Raw genomic sequence first — 17896 nt, 5'->3', positions numbered from 1 at the left:
TTTTGTAGTTATATTCATTGTCATGTTTGTTTTATCTGACAGGGTGAAAGCAGATATGAGTTGGAGCTGCTGCCCCACCTCCACAAAGCAGATGTCATAGGCCTCACGGAGGAAGCACAGAAGGAAAAGTCCACCAAAGGAAAGAAGCAGAAAGAGGGAAAAACGACAAAATCCAGAACCAAAATGGCCAACCTGAACCACAAGCAGAAGACTTCCTGCCTTTCCTCAGCTGACCTAGACCGTGTCGAATTCAAAAAGGAAGTGCAGAGGGAAAGCATTTCTAAAGCAGAGACTCTCTCTCCATGGACCCTGATAAAGGACAGAGTCCCTTCAGAATGTCACAAGGAGGTGACTCATAACCTCAGAGATCACCCAGGCCTCTGGCCACTCTCCTCCACCGGTGATCAGCCAATCATGGACATGGATTTTGACTGTATCATACTCAACAACGAGAGTGAAAGTTCAGAGGTCAATTCTCCAAGGGATTTGGTGAGCGAATCAGTGAACTGCATTGCTGCTGTAGAACAGATTGACCTCAATCAGTTGACCTCAATTGCAGACCGTGAACCCAAGTCAGATGAAGATTCTGAACTGGAGGCTTTGTTTTACTTGCCGAAATGGGACGCTGCCATCCCCAAGTTGCAGCCCCTGAGACAGAGGTTAGAGAGCTTCAGGGTCATTCTAGTCAACGTGACAGAGCTTCTGTCTAGGTCTCCTCCAGCTTTGCACTTTGACCTGGACAGCCCTCAGTTCGACCCTGGGCCCACCCCCTTCACCACCATAGACTGTTCACATACACTTCCGGTTGAACCTCTGGATGAACTGCTGGATGTGGGTCAGACATTCCACGTGAATTTCTCCCTGGAAGTGGATGAGGACTTTGCTGATCCTGCTTCTCAATCTCCCAATGTTGATTTAGACATTGGTTCTCTAGACTGTGAAAGCCATTGCGAACCACATCAGCAGCACTCCCCTTCTTCAGCCATTACTGTGCCAGCAGACAGCATGGGTAGGGAAAGTGCCCTTGGCAGCCCTAGCTGGGATGAGGTCTTCGAGGATGACAGCAATGACATAAAGGACGATGATATGGATGATAAAGCGGACTTCAAGCCACCATGTCATCCCACTCAGCCTAAAGCCCAGCACGCTAAAACCAACCTGGACGAGAGCATGGACCTGTTTGGAGATGACGAGACCTTTCTCCAGATGACCATCCCGGACATCCCAACGCCAGAGAACGTCAGTATCCGAATACCTAGCCCCCTGAAGCCTCCGGAGAGGGAATGGTTAATAGGGTCAAGTAAAAGTGTGACAGAAACAAATATGGTGTATCAGGTCAAACCTAGCCATAGCCATGCTTCTCCTGTAGCGCAGCAGGAGCCTGCTCAGGACTTTGAGAACTTTGACTGTTCTCAGGATTTCTTCTCTGTCAACTTTGACTTGGGCTGGGAGGAGGATGAAGGGGACACAGAGGCTGCTCCTAGTCCGTTCCCCTCAAAACCTTCACCCCCTGGATCCAAAAAACAGGAAGCAGCCCTTTCCTCCTCAGTGAATGGGCCGAAAATCTCTGGCTCCTCCGCTCCCCCCTTTAGTTTCCATAGGAAGAGCGTGTCCACACCCCTGGCAGCCTGTCCGGGAGGGAAGAGGGCAGAAACCTCTGCTCTGGCTTCGCCTCAGACCTCTCCTCTGACCTCCAAGAGCGGAGCTCTGTTCTCACCAATCCCCACATTAGGACCAAGGCGAGCTCTCCTGCCTGGTCCTTCCACCACCCCATCCACTTCATTCTCATTCTTAAAGAGGCAACGCCAGGGGACCTTACAGAATGCCCTGACTCCCAAAGCTCAGTCGGGGGACCCAGGAAATGGTTCAATAGAGATGGGACACAGTTTGTCTCACAAATCCATCCTGGACCCCCCTCATCCAGGTTAGTTCACTCCAACTATTACAGGTGCTTGATGTCAATGTGTCCCCTAGTTTCCCATTCACAAACAACTAAGCCACCTTGTTAATATGTATACCTGGTCGGGACATTAGCAGGTGTTCTGACAATCTGACCTACACATCTCATCAAGGTAGCACATTCTGAACGATAGGTGAGATTGGTACTGCTTTGCATTGTCTGTTTGTTCCTGTGAGTGGGTAAGCACTTCAGGCATGTGCATTATGATTTGTTATCCCCTGCCGCAGGCCTGTGCACCAGTGACAGTGAGGAGGAGGTTATCACCCGTAAGCGGGTTCATCATCATGTCAAGGCGAACCCCTTGTCTTCTCCAGTGGTAAGTCCCAATTAGCTACTTTTTCACTGTGTGTCAAGGACTATATAGTAAGCCTTCAGTAATGCATCTTCATTCTGTCAAACATAACCACCAAATGTAGGTCTGGTGAACTGCTACTTGCACTAGGTCTCTAATTCTAGTCATGTCATGGTGTTATTGTCTATTTTTCTAACTTACGTATACTGAACAAAAATATAAACGCAACATGTAAAGTGTTGGTCTCAGAAGTTTTCTATACGCACAAAAAGCATATTTATCTAAAATGTTGTTCCCAAATGTGTTTACATCTCTGTTAGTGAGTATTTCTCCTGTGCCAAGATAATCCATACACCTGACAGGTGTGGCATATTAAGAAGCAGGTTAAACAGCATGATCATTACACAGGTGCACCTTGTGCTGGGGACAATAAAAGGCCACTCTAAAATGTGCAGTTTTGTCACACAACACAATGCCACAGATGTCTCAAGCTTTGAGGGAGCGTGCAATTGGCATGCTTACTGTTTTAGAGAATTTGGCAGAAGGACCTCCACATCTGGCTTCTTCACATGCGGGATTGCCTGAGACCAGCCACCCGGACAGCTCTCAGGGAAGCGCGCTCGTCATCCTCACCAAGGTCTTGACCTGATTGCAGTTCAGCGTCGTAACCGACTTCAGTGGGCAGATGTCAACGTTGTGAATAGAGTGCCCCATGGTGGTGATAGGGTTATGGTATGGGCAGGCATAAGCAACTGACAACGAACACAAATGCATTTTATCGATGGTCATTTGAATGCACAGTGATACCGTGAGGAGATCCTTAGGCCCATTGTTGTGCCAGTCATCCACCACCATCACCTCATGTTTCAGCATGATAATGCAAGGCCCCATGTCACAAGGATCTGTACACAATTCCTGGAAGCTGAAAATATCCCAGTTCTTCCATGGCCTGCATACTCACCTGACATGTCACCCATTGAGCATGTTTGGGATGCTCTGGATCGACGTGTACAACAGAGGTCGACCGATTTAATCGGAATGGCCGATTAAATTAGGGCCGATTTCAAGTTTTCAAAACAATCGGTAATCGGCATTTTTGGACATCGATTGTGGCCGATTACATTGCACTCCACGAGGAGACTGCGTGGCAGGCTGACTACCTGTTACGCGAGTGCAGCAAGGAGCCAAGGTAAGTTGCTAGCTAGCATTAAACTTATCTTATAAAAAACAATCAATCTTAACATAATCACTAGTTAAAACCTGTTAGGGCTAGGGGGCAGTATTGACACGGCTGGATAAAAAACATACCCGATTTAATCTGGTTACCACTCCTACCCAGTAACTAGAATATGCATATACTTATTACATATGGATAGAAAACACCCTACATTTTCTAAAACTGTTTGAATGGTGTCTGTGAGTATAACAGAACTCAAATGGCAGGTCAAAACCTGAGAGATTCCTTTACAGGAAGTGGCCTGTCTGACCATTTCTTGAACTTATTTTCCATCTCTATCATTTACTAAGGATCTCTGCTCTAACGTGACACTTCCCACGTCGTCCATAGGCGCTCAGAGCCCGGGGAAAAAACAGAATGTCGTCATTCCAGCCCCAGGCTGAAACACATTATCGCCTTTCTCAAGTGGCCGATCAAGGGACACTGGGCTTAGGCGCGTGACCCCGACCGCCCCCGCCTTTGGGATTTTTTCCTCTGTTTGCCGAAAAGGAGATTCCCTGTCGGAATATTATCGCTTTTCTACGAGAAAAATGTCGTAAAAATTGATTTTAAACAGCGGTTGACATGCTTCGAAGTACGGTAATGGAATATTTAGAATTTTATTGTCACGAATTGCGCCATGCGCGCGACACTTCTTTACTATTTCGGATAGTGTCTGGAACGCACGAACAAAACGCCGCTATTCGGATATAACGATGGATTATTTTGGACCAAACCAACATTTGTTATTGAAGTAGCAGTCCTGGGTGTGCATTCTGACGAAGACAAAAGGTAATCAAACTTTTATAATAGTAAATATGATTATGGTGAGTGCTAAACTTGCCGGGTGTCTAAATAGCGAGCCCGTGATGCCTGGGCTATGTACTTAGAATATTGCAAAATGTGCTTTCACCAAAAAGCTATTTTAAAATCGGACATATCGAGTGCATAGAGGAGGTCTGTATCTATAATTGTTATGCTTTTTGTGAACGTTTATCGTGAGTAATTTAGTAAAATGTTAGCGAATTCCCCGGAAGTTTGCGGGGGGTATGCTAGTTCTGAACGTCACATGCTAATGTAAAAAGCTGGTTTTTGATATAAATATGAACTTGATTGAACAAAACATGCATGTATTGTATAACATAATGTCCTAGGGTTGTCATCTGATGAAGATTATCAAAGGTGAGTGCTGCATTTAGCTGTCTTCTGGGTTTTGGTGACATTATATGCTGGCTTGAAAAATGGGTGTCTGATTATTTCTGGCTTGGTACTCTGCTGACATAATCTAATGTTTTGCTTTCGTTGTAAAGCCTTTTTGAAATCGGACAGTGTGGTTAGATTAACGAGAGTCTTGTCTTTAAATAGCTGTAAAATAGTCATATGTTTGAGAAATTGAAGTAATAGGATTTTTAACGTTTTGAAAATCGCGCCACAGGCTGCCAGTGGCTGTTACGTAGGTGGGACGCAAGCGTCCCACCTAGCCCATAGAGGTTAACTACACATGGTTGATGATATTACTAGTTTATCTAGCTTGTCCTGCGTTGCATATAATCGATGCGGTGCCTGTTAATTTCTCATCGAATCACAACCTACTTCGCCAAACGGGTGATGATTTAACAAGCGCATTCGCGAAAAAAGCACTGCCGTTGCACCAACGTGTACTTAACCATAAACATCAATTTCTTTCTTTAAAATCAATACACAAGTATATATTTTTAAACCTGCATATTTAGTTAATATTGCCTGCTAACATTAATTTCTTTTAACTAGGGAAATTGTGTCACTTCTCTTGCGTTCTGTGCAAACAGAGTCAGGGTATATGCAGCAGTTTGGGCCGCCTGGCTCGTTGCGAACTGTGTGAAGACCATTTCTTCCTAACAAAGACCATAATTAATTTGCCAGAATTGTACATAATTATGACATTGAAGGTTGCACAATGTAACAGCAATATTTAGACTTAGGGATGCCACCTGTTAGATAAAATACAGAACGGTTCCGTATTTCACTGAAAGAATAAACGTTTTATTTTCGAAATGATAGTTTCCGGATTTGGCCATATTAATGACCTATGGCTCGTATTTCTGTGTGTTATTGTGTTATAATTAAGTCTATGATTTGATATTTGATAGAGCAGTCTGACTGAGCGGTGGTAGGCAGCAGCAGGGTCGTAAGCATTCATTCAAACAGCACTTTCCTGTATTTGCCAGCAGCTCTTCGCTGTGCTTCAAGCATTGAGCTGTTTGACTTCAAGCCTATCAACTCCCGAGATTAGGCTGGTGTAACTGATGTGAAATGGCTAGCTAGTTAGCGGGGTGCGCGCTAATAACGTTTTAATCGGTGACGTCACTCGCTCTGAGACCTTGAAGGAGTTGTTCCCGCGGCTTTTGTGGAGCGATGGGTAACGATGCTTCGAGTGTGGCTGTTGTCGATGTGTCCCTGGTTCGAGCCCAGGTAGGGGCGAGTAGAGGGACGGAAGCTATACTGTTACACTGGCAATACTATAGTGCCTATAAGAACATCCAATAGTCAAAGGTATATGAAATACAAATGGTAGAGAGAAATAGTCCTATAATAACTACAACCTAAAACTTCTTACCTGGGAATATTGAAGACTCATGTTAAAAGGAACCACCAGCTTTCATATGTTCTCATGTTCTGAGCAAGGAACTTAAACGTTAGCTTTTTGACATGGCACATATTGCACTTTTACTTTCTTCGCCAACACTTTGTTTTGCATTATTTAAACCAATTTGAACATGTTTCATTATTTATTTGAGGCTAAATTGATTTTATTGATGTATTATATTAAGTTAGAATAAAAGTGTTCATTCAGTATTGTTGTAATTGTCATTATTACAATTAAATAAATAAAAACAAAAATTGGCCGATTTAATCGGCATCTGCTTATTTTGGTCCTCCAATAATCGGTATCGACGTTGAAAAATCATAATCGGTCGACCTCTAGTACAACAGTGTGTTCCAGTTCTCGCCAAATACCAGCAACTTCGCACAGCCATTGAAGAGTGGGACAACATTCCACAGGCCACAATCAACAGCCTGATCAACTCAAATGCAAAGGAAATGTGTCACGCTGCATGAGGTAAATGGTCACACCAGATACTGACTGGTTTTCTGATTCACACCCCTACCTTTTTTCATAAGATATCTGACCAACCGATGCATATCTATATTTCCAGTCATGTGAAATCCATAGATTAGGGCCTAATTTATTTATTTCATTTGACTGATTTCCTTATATGAACTGTACCTCAGTAAAATCATTGAAATTGTTGCGTGTTGCGTTTATATTTTTGTTCAGTAATAGTGCATTGAGTTGCACTACCATCAAAACTGTACAATCATCCATTTCTATTATATAACCTACCATATCTAATTTCCGTCCTCTTATCTTTTCCACACTTTATTTGCCATGGCTGTAGAGCATATGTGCCCAATTTAAGAAGTGCTCAATATATAGTAATGATACCATACTTCGTCGGAATATTGAGGGGTCTGATGTATCTCACTTCTCTATATAAGCCTTTAAGCATAGTCTGTCTGATAGCTGCCTGTTGTCGGCATGGCAACAGGCTCGCAGACTGCTTTTGCGAAGATCTATTTTGTTTAAAATGTTCCATTCAGACTGGCCTCTTTTAGGAAAGCATCTGTTTTCTCTGAGACAACTCAGGTTTTGACAATACAAGACTATTTGCCACACAGTTGCATACATGGCCTTGCCAGAGATAAAGAAAGCCTGCAGAAAGCAGTGGCTCAGAATAGTCACGTGGGCTTCTAACTAAAGATTTACACTTTGCATCTTATGTAGAATATATCAATGATACAAATGCAAAAGTGTCTGAAAGAAAGTTATTTGTTTGAGAGATGATTCCTTGTGGGACCCAAGTTAAAAATATATTCAAATGATTGATGATTCTGTTTATTCATTGTTTGTTATATTTCCTCTCCCAGTCAATGCTTCTCAGTGATGTGGATTCTCCTATACAAGTGACCAGGAAGTCGAAGCATGCAGTGGCACGCATTGTAAGATAATTACTATAACCACTATCACTAAAGTATTATTATCAAACTTGTCAGTTCTAGCAGCTTGTGTGTATGGTTCTCTTCCTCTCAATTATCTTTTACTTATTCAGTACAAGCTAGCATCAAATAAATACTTGTGGATTACAATGAATGTTGAACACTTTTTTTTTCTTCTGACCGTCATACTAAAGTTAATATGGCTTTGACCATGTCTTCCAAACCTCTTTTCCAGTCAGATGAGAGCGAGGGGGAGGGGGAGGCAGTGTCTGACGATGACTTCCAGAATACCTCTGTTCGACAGCCAAGAGCGCCCCCCCGTGTGGCTGTGAAACCATCAGCATCGCATGGGAAAGCTAAGGTCAGTCAGGTGTCAAATACATCTCACATGAGAAGTGGTGGTCAGTAGCCCAGGGTCATTTTAAGTGTGTTGTTGTTCAGCTACCTTCTCTGTTTGTTGACGACTTGCTCCAACCTCTCCAACCTCTTGTCTTTTGGAGGGTTTGGTATAAAGCAGAAGACATTTTTGTTAGGTCATATGTACGTTGGACAATAAAGTAATCTACTCCTTCGAATCAACATTTCCTTCCCAGCAGGTCGTGCAGCACCACCACCAAGGAGCCCGTCACTTTCTGGACGAGGAGGCGGCGCTGTCCGAGGGGGGGGAGGTGTCATCTGATGAAGAGGATGGTGAAGAGCAGAACCGCTCACTGGAGGGCTTCGTTGTGAGCAACACCCAGTGCTCCCAGGGAATAAACGGTGAGGGGTCAAATATAATAACAACAACAACATGGGTTTTATACAACGCTTTTCATGGACCCAAAGTCTCTTGTTATGTTATACAGTTGTTATACAGGTAGTCACCTATTATACAGTTCATTCACTGGGCATGAAATAGAATAAAGCGTTTCTAAAATGGGGAGATACCTAAGAATCGCTCACTTTCATTTTCTGTTGCACTATGTATTGACATGTTTTGTTTCGGTGTGCCCTAACATGACCCAGCACTCAAGCATTTTGTCAAAGGGGACTACTGCTGGCTCAAGCAGCTTGGGCATTACTTGACTGACACACACACACTCTCATTGTATCTCCCATTGTATCTCCCTGTGTGACAGATTCTGAGATGCAGGGGGTTTACCTAAAGTCAGTGAGAAGCCCTGCTGTGGCTGGCAAGTTCAAAATGATCTACAAGCAAAACCACAACATGGACATCTTCTCTCAGGTAGGATTATCAGGATTTCTTTGGTGTCTATTAATCTTAGGGCCGGTTTCCCAGACAGGGGTTAGTCCTTGTCTAAGATGCACTTTCAATAGTGAATCTCCATTGAACATGATTTTTAGTCTAGGACTTGGCTGTGTTTGGGAAACTGTCCCTTCGAATAAAACTCTATGATTTTTATCAACTGTACCCTTTTCACTCACTAAACAAAACACTAACTAGACCCTAAACCTCAACTAAATCTTGTAATAAATCATGTGGAAATTGAGCAAGTTGAGATTACTAAACTGCTTGGAGTAACACTAGATTGTAAACTGTCATGGTCAAAACATATTGGATGCAGTAGTAGCTAAGATGAGAAGTCGTCTATAATATAGCGATGCTCTGCCGCCTTGACAACACTATCAACAAGGCACGTCCTACAGGCCCTTGTTTTGTCGCACCTTGACTACTGTTCAGTAGTCTTTTTTGAAAATTTCAATTGGCTCAGAACAGGGCAGGACGGCTGGCCCTTGGATGTACCCAGAGAGCTAATATTAATAATATGCATGTCAATCTCTCCTGGCTGAAAGTGGAGGAGAGATTGACTTCATCACTACTTTCATTTATGAGAGGTATCGACATGTTGAATGCACCGAGCTGTCTGTCTAAACTACTGGCACACAGCTCGGACACCATGCATACCCCACAAGACTATGGGAGGCACACAGTACTACATAGAGCCATGACTACATGGAAGTCTTTTCCACATCAAGTAACTGATGCAAGCAGTAGAAATGTATTTAAAAAACAGATAAAAAAAACACCTTATGGAACAGTGTGGACTATGAAGCAACACAAACATTGGCACAGACACATGCACACACGATAACATACGCACTATACATACACATGGATTTAGTACTGTATATATGTGGTAGTGGTGGAATAGGGGCCTGAGGGCACACAGTGTGTTGTGAAATCTGTGAATGTATTGCAATGTTTTAAAATTGTATAAACTGCCTTAATTTTGCTGGACCCCAGGAAATGTAGCTGCTGCTTTGGCAGCCATAATAAATACAAATATACTCAAGTTGACTTTTTTTCTGATAAATGCTTTATGCTGAAATCTATAGCCACTTAACCCTTTTTTGTTGGATTAGATAAAACATTTTTTTTATCTATGACTTAATTTCTTAGTTTTTAAAGAAGCAATGAATAGAAGTAAAGAAACGAAGTTAGCCGATTTAATCACTTTATAACGTTTTGCTTAAGCTTCTCTCCAAACTGTCCATAGGTGCCTGAGCTGGACGAGACATACGCGGAGGACAGCTTTGTGGTGAGTGGCAGTGATGAGGAAGAGCTCGGCGAGGAGGATGAGGAGGTCCCATTGGAGCTTATCTACGAGGACTCCTTCGTGGAGGGGAGGAGGCAGTACCCCACCAGACGCAAGGCGCTGATCCGAAACATCAGGGCTCAGGCTGGGAGCGGGCCTGCCACTCTGGACAAGAGGGCTGCTGACCCTCAACCTAACCCTGCTGGGAAAAACAAGCGCTCCCGCATAGTGCACTTGGAGGACTCCAGCTCGGAAGAAGAAGTGGAGAAAAGTAGAAATAGTGTGAAAGCTGAAGGTGTTGCTGCCACCTGCAGGCTAACTGAGTTACAGCAACAGAATGACTGGGTGTTTAAAGCTCCACAGCAGCAGGTGCCCCCTAGCGGAACCACCAGAGCCTCCACAGCGAGCTGTGTGGTGGGGCCTAGAGTCCTCAGTGGAGCCAGGTCCTCCTCTATGAACTCTGTGATGGAGCCTAGCGCCCCAAGTGGAACCAGCAGGACCTCCTCAGTGAGCTCCGTGAGGGGGCCTAGAGAGGAGCAGCAGGAAGAGAGGTGTCGCCAGAGGCTCCATCAGCAAGCCCTCCTGTCTGAGGAGCTGGACTTTGAGCAGTCGGAGTCTCTGTTGTTCTCAAGTAAACAGCCACAGGTAATGTGGTAATGTACTGATATAGGCCAAATAGGTTGTTCTACCTATTTTCATCCTTCTAGGCCAAACTTATCCTACAATAGAAGAATGGAATAGAATCTTCCGGAATCTGGATTTTAGAAGTAGTAATTAATTAGATTTCTCCCTAAATGTCTATGTTGTGTCTTTCCCCAGGCTACCTCCTCCACCTCCTCAGTACCCCACGCCCAGAGCTCCTTCTGTCAGGCCGCCACTCTAAGCAAGCCCCCTGCCTCGTCATCTAACCCATCGGGCCTTGTCTCTGTACTGGTGGACAGCCGCTGTATCACAGCCTGCGTGGATGTGGTCTCCAGCCTGCGCCAGCGTTACGCTGTCACGGCCCACGTGTGCTCGCTGGACGGCTGCGACTTCGTGGTCAGTAACCGCATGGCGGTCGAGAGGCAGTGCCAGTCGGAGCTGGCCGGGATGCCGAACCGCAAACGGCTTGTGGAGAGGATGACCAGTTTGCAGGGCCTATTTGAGCGGGTCTGTCTCATCGTAGAGAAGGACCGCACCAAACCAGGTGAGGGAGGGCATGCACTCACTTTATAACAGACCAGTTGGCTGGGATACTTCCTGATTTTCTACATTATGCTTGTCACATCACTTTTGTTTGATTGTGACAGAAGCCACTTGATTTAGCTCGCCCAGCTTGCTGTGTTTTCATTTGGATCCATTCCACAAACAAATGTCACGTTCGAATGATGCACCAGCACCAAAATGCACTTGTAGAAGGATAGCTAACGCTAAAGTCGGGACCTTGACAAACTTAAAGGGCATCTGCACTTCCTTATTTGGCCTCGTTTTAGATTTGGTTCATTATGAAATGCTAGCGGACTAATTCAAAAGTGAGTTGGTTTCAGGGTGTGGTTTGATGTGGGTGTCTCTTGTGTGTGTTCACAGGTAGGAAGAGTTAGACAAATTATTTCACCAATTAGCTTCAGCCGGCTGGTGTGCGACCATGGCAAAGCTGGTTTGACTTTGGATAGCCCATCTTGGGGACTGTCAATAAATTACACAATGTAAATGGGACAATATTTCCATCTTGCACCTCTTTTAGTTGTCTCATTAAATGCTTTCAATATTTGTATATGAATTTCTACAATTTATAGTTGGTTTGAGGTTAAGTAATTGAAATTTGGAGCAATTGACCATTTCAAATATTGTTCAATTTACTGATGGTCCCAAACTAGCCCCATTGGGATATCGAATGTCAAAGCTAATTGACCATTGGCATTAATGATTGGGTCACGTGCAGCGTCACTCTGAATTTATGATTACGTGGGTACTGCCAACCCATGGAAAACTGTTACGGTATCCTTCATTCCATGACATACCAATTTTTTTTCATCATCTCGCAAACCTCAGTTTTGGACGAGACAGACTTTGACCAAAATTATCCTATTTCCACTTTGTAGTCAATTTTGACACTAGAATAAATGTTTTAAGTCGTATCGATGCCACATAGGCCATTTTCAAAAGAAAAATATGTTTTTTAAGGGCAGTCACTCTTTAACAGTGAGTGATGACCATGAAAACATGCAGGACTGATGGCTATAGCTACAGTATGTTCAACAAGTATATCATTCTTCTGGCTTTATCTAGCTCTATTTGTGATATTTTACCTTGTCTCGTCGGCTTGCTTGCTTGCTAGGTAATCAAGCCTCTGATGACATCTGCAATGTTTGTTAACTTGCATGAGCTGCATTTGAAGTTACACGTAAACATATCCACTCACTGCTAGGTAAACAAAGAGCTTTCTGATTCCGAACTGCGTGCCCAACTTTTCATGACGCGGACGGGAGGGCAAGCTACATCAAGTGTGTTTAGCGATGACCGATGACAGAATGTATATGGAAGTTTGATAAAATATTCAATGTAACACTATAACCAGAAAGATCCCACATGACAGTATTTAAAGGGTTCAGCATTGCCTTTCTATCATCAGACAAACATTTTTGGAAAGTTGATCTACCGTTCGTTATTCTTCATATTTTGTACATTTTCCTCGCCTGCTTCCCGTAGGTGAAGCTTCCCGTCCTTTCCAACCTACACGCTACTACGACAGCACACTGGCAAGCTTGGTGCGGGCAGGCGTCCGACTCCTGGTGAGTGGGGGGCCTGAGGAGAGTGCCATCCTACTGGCTGAGCTGGCCCGAGTGGAGCAGAGGAAGGGCCAGGCTATTAGTGTGCCATTAGAGGTCAAAGGTCACCGGCAGCAGGCGCTACTCTTCTACCGAACGCTGCCCTGTGTCAGCTATGTCAACGCCCTCAACATGAGCCACAGCTTCAGATCGGTGGGCCACCTGGTCAACAGGTAGGGGAAATAAACTGCTATTGTTAGCATCACTGTTAGCATTATTAGCTCTGTTAGCGTGTCAGTTAGCATTACCTCTGTTATCAAATCTATTTGTCACATGTGCCGAATACAACAAGTGTAGACCTTACGGTTAAATGCTTACTTACAAGCCCTTAACCAACAGTGCAGTTCAAGAAGAGTTAAGAAAATATACTGCTCAAAAAAATAAAGGGAACACTTAAACAACACATCCTAGATCTGAATGAATGAAATAATCTTATTAAATACTTTTTTCTTTACATAGTTGAATGTGCTGACAACAAAATCACACAAAAATAATCAATGGAAATCCAATTTATCAACCCATGGAGGTCTGGATTTGGAGTCACACTCAAAATTAAAGTGGAAAACCACACTACAGGCTGATCCAACTTTGATGTAATGTCCTTAAAACAAGTCAAAATGAGGCTCAATAGTGTGTGTGGCCTCTACGTGCCTGTATGACCTCCCTACAACGCCTGGGCATGCTCCTGATGAGGTGGCGGATGGTCTCCTGAGGGATCTCATCCGCCAACTCCTGGACAGTCTGTGATGCAACGTGGCGTTGGTGGATGGAGAGAGACATGATGTCCCAGATGTGCTCAATTGGATTCAGGTCTGGGGAACGGGCGGACCAGTCCATAGCATCAATGCCTTCCTCTTGCAGGAACTGCTGACACACTCCAGCCACATGAGGTCTAGCATTGTCTTGCATTAGGAGGAACCCAGGGTCAATGCACCAGCATATGGTCTCACAAGGGGTCTGAGGATCTCATCTCGGTACCTAATGGCAGTCAGGCTACCTCTGGCGAGCACATGGAGGGCTGTGCGGCCCCCCAAAGAAATGCCACCCCACACCATGACTGACCCACCGCCAAACCGGTCATGCTGGAGGATGTTGCAGGCAGCAGAACGTTCTCCACAGCGTCTCCAGACTGTCACGTCTGTCACATGTGCTCAGTGGGAACCTGCTTTCATCTGTGAAGAGCTCAGGGCGCCAGTGGCGAATTTGCCAATCTTGGTGTTCTCTGGCAAATGCCAAACGTCCAGCACGGTGTTGGGCTGTAAGCCCAACCCCCACCTGTGGACGTCGGGCCCTCATACCACCCTCATGGAGTCTGTTTCTGACCGTTTGAGCAGACACATGCACATTTGTGGCCTGCTGGAGGTCATTTTGCAGGGCTCTGGCTGTGCTCCTCCTGCTCCTCCTTGCACAAAGGCGGAGGTAGCGGTCCTGCTGCTGGGTTGTTGCCCTCCTACGGCCTCCTCTACGTCTCCTGATTTACTGGCCTGTCTCCTGGTAGCGCCTCCATGCTCTGGACACTACGCTAACAGACACAGCAAACCTTCTTGCCACAGCTCGCATTGATGTGCCATCCTGGATGAGCTGCACTACCTGAGCCACTTGTGTGGGTCGTAGACTCCGTCTCATGCTACCACGAGAGTGAAAGCACCGCCAGCATTCAAAAGTAACCAAAACATCAGCCAGGAAGCATAGGAACTGAGAAGTGGTCTGTGGTCAACACCTGCAGAACCACTCTTTTATTGGGGGTGTCTTGCTAATTGCCTATAATTTCCACCTGTTGTCTATTCCATTTGCACAACAGCATGTGAAATATATTGTCAATCAGTGTTGCTTCCTAAGTGGACAGTTTGATTTCACAGAAGTGTGATGGACTTGGAGTTACATTGTGTTGTTTAAGTGTTCCCTTTATTTTTTTGAGCAGTATATTTTATATATATATAAAAATCAGGCCTTTATGGTAGAGTGGCCAGACGGAAGCCACTCCTCAGTAAAAGGCACATGACAGCCCGCTTGGAGTTTGCCAAAAGGCAGAGTCTTGGTGGTTCCAAACTTCTTCCATTGAAGAATGATGGAGGCCATTGTGTTCTTGTGGACCTTCAATGCTGCAGAAATGTTTTGGTACCCTTCCCTAGATCTGTGCCACGACACAATCCTGTCGCGGAGCTCTACGGACAATTCCTTCGACCTCATGGCTTGGTTTTTGCTCTGACATGCATTGTCAACTGTTGGACCTTTTATATAGGCAGGTGTGCGCCTTTCCAAATCATGTCCAATCAATTCAATATACCACAGGTGGACTCCTAGCAAAGGGTCTGAATACTTGTGTAAATACGTTTTTATTTTAAATTCATTTTTCGCTTTGTCATTGAGGTATTGTGTGTAGATTGATGAGGAAAATACATAATTTAATCAATTTTAGAATAAGGCTGTAATGTAACAAAATGTGGAAAAGGGGAATGCACTGTATATTTGCCAGATATGCCAAACCCCTCGGGCGTTATTGCTTAATTATACAACGGGTGGGTCTAATCCTGAATGCTGATTTGGTTAAAACCGCATTTAAGCCGGTGTCTATTCCACAGGTTTCCACCGCTAAATCTATGATATTAAAATGCCTATTTACTCTGTTCCATCTGACTGCGCAGTCCACTGTCTCATCAGCCCAGCCAGGCAGTTTATAAACTTGATCTCCACTATAAAAAGCATCTAGACATTGTCACATTTCTTTTAGACTAACATTTAGTTTTCAACAGCTGATATTTGTATAAATCTTGCTGTCTGTTTCTCCGACATTTGCAACGTAGTTTCAATATTGAAATTCGATCTCCAGCTGTCCCATTGTAATGAAAGTGTCAGAAAGGCAGGCAGAGTTTCTCAGCCAGTCGAAATCATGAATCAGCTGGCATCATTTTTATGGATATACTGTGTATATACAAAGAAATGTGAAACAAAACAAAATGCAGCTAGTTTGCATTCTTCCCAGCTCCGGTTTGAAGTGATTGTGTTATCTGTGTTGTTGGCTAGCTCCTCTGAACGACAGTGTCCTGACGAGTGAGCACATTTTCTATGCCAGGCGAAATTGCGCCTCATTAGCTCATTTTTATGGATGTATCCAAATAAATGTCACTAGAAAAAAGCTTAAACATATGCAGCTACTTTGCTGTTATTCTGGTTGTAAGTTAGCCGTAGTTGAGTAGCTAACAAGCAAGGGATAACGTTGCCTGGCAGTATGACAATGGAACATAGATACAGAACAAAAAGACTGAACAACTGGGTCGCGTCATTGGCAACCGAACCAAAACGAACGACCAGCCGGCTTGGGTTGCAACTCTAGATTTGTGTCGGGACTGTATTAAATAGTATGAATAAATTCATCGAAATAATGTTTTTAATGAAAATATGTCAATCATTGTTTGAATATGTTGGTAACCCATTGTTTAAAAGTGATAATGCCCTCGAAGCATCGGGCCTAACAACATCGGTGCCAATATATCCTCCAAACTCGGGCATTATCACTAATGCGGGCACTAACATCTAATGATGGCTTCAACTTGGCTTGCAATACAAATCCTTCCATTACAAAAGGAACCTGTTTTTGGGGGGGGCTTTCTCATTATAAAAACAGGGATGGTGAAATTCTAATGGTGAGATTAATGTTACCACTATTCATGTCTTTATAATGGGTACCTGCGTTGGTCACAAAGGCTACAGAAAAATCACCATGCATCCAGGCAAGTCCGCATTATTCTCACATATTTTAGAATGTACAAATCATTTGAATGTCAATGCATTGACAAGCCCCCCAAAAAATCATTATTATTAAAGTGGTAATTTTCTACTTTTATTTTTTTTTTATTATATATATATATATATATATTTTTTTTACACTTTTTGAATGCTTTTTTTGAGAGGGGGGGTTCTACAATTTTCTAACATTGAGGTCCTTGAAAATTACAATTAAGTGCTTGAAAAAGTCCCTGAAAGTCCTTGAATTTGACTTGCCAATGTATGCATGGCAAAAGGAGGTATAGTCCTAGGCCAATGTTGTATAGGTGTAGTTATGGGCTAATTTGCGCATATTCCACTAAGTACACATGTGGAACTGCATAAAAATAATGTATGTTTTTAACAATTTTTTGGTTTATCCCAATGTCACACATTGGCCCCATTTATTTATAGAAATACCCCCAGTTGCATATGTGGATATGGAAATGTCTTCTTCAGTCTGGTGTAGAAAAACCCCTACAACATGATAAACATTCAGACGTCAAAGGGAAACTTCATTTTCATCATCTCCAGCACCACCCCAACATCAACATATGTGAAAATGGTGCGTTTCTGTGTTTTGTAGTAAAAAAGATAGATCATTGGTGTGGATCTTGTGATTTTGACCAATTGTAAGTAGGCATTGCCTACTAATTGGTCGATGTCATTGGAAACAATTATTTTTCTCAATCTTTTTTTCCCACAAAACATAGAAATGCGCCATTTTCACATACAGTATGTTGGGGTGGTGCTGGAGATGAAGTTGAACAATTGTGAAATTTCTCTTTAAGGTGCTGCAGAATCTTTAATAACAATATATGAGCAATATTTGATACCATCAGACACACTACATGGCCAAAAGTATGTGGACACCCCTTCAAATTAGTGGATTCAGCTATTTCAGCTACACCCGTTGCTGACAGGTGTATAAAATTGAGCACATAGCCAAGCAATCTCAATAGAGAAACATTGGCAGTAGAATGGCCTTACTGAAGAGCTCAGTGACTTTCAATGTGGCACCGTCATAAGATGCCACCTTTCCAACAAGTCAGTTCGTCTAATTCCAGCCCTGCTAGAGATTCCACGGTCAACTGTAAGTTCTGTCATTGTGAAGTGGAAAAGAGCAGCAACGACTCAGCCGCGAAATGATAGGCCGCACAAGCTCACAGAACGGGACCACCGAGTGCTGAAGCACATAGTGCGTAAAAATTGTCTGTCGGTTGCAACACTCACTATCGTTCCAAACTGCCTCTGGAATCAACGTCCACACAAGAACTGTTT

General features: G+C 43.7%; 1 protein-coding gene across 5 annotated transcripts in view; it reads left to right on the top strand.

Moving 5' to 3' along the window:
* Positions 1–17896, top strand: part of fancm (FA complementation group M) — an 80126-nt gene that overhangs the window by 58139 nt on the left and 4091 nt on the right. For 4 of the 5 annotated variants that reach the window (XM_045723348.1, XM_045723347.1, XM_045723345.1 and 1 more), the window contains 9 exons: positions 43–1924; positions 2188–2276; positions 7438–7509; positions 7742–7867; positions 8100–8265; positions 8625–8731; positions 10005–10688; positions 10863–11229; positions 12732–13023. In XM_045723348.1, the coding sequence (XP_045579304.1) occupies positions 43–1924; positions 2188–2276; positions 7438–7509; positions 7742–7867; positions 8100–8265; positions 8625–8731; positions 10005–10688; positions 10863–11229; positions 12732–13023 (3785 nt within the window). The remainder of the gene's footprint in view (positions 1–42; positions 1925–2187; positions 2277–7437; positions 7510–7741; positions 7868–8099; positions 8266–8624; positions 8732–10004; positions 10689–10862; positions 11230–12731; positions 13024–17896) is intronic. The other variant, XM_045723346.1, reaches the window with a different exon arrangement.

Source organism: Salmo salar, chromosome ssa09 (genome assembly GCF_905237065.1).
Source record: "Salmo salar chromosome ssa09, Ssal_v3.1, whole genome shotgun sequence".
Lineage (NCBI taxonomy): Eukaryota > Metazoa > Chordata > Actinopteri > Salmoniformes > Salmonidae > Salmo > Salmo salar.
This window is presented reverse-complemented; position numbering and strand designations above follow the sequence as displayed.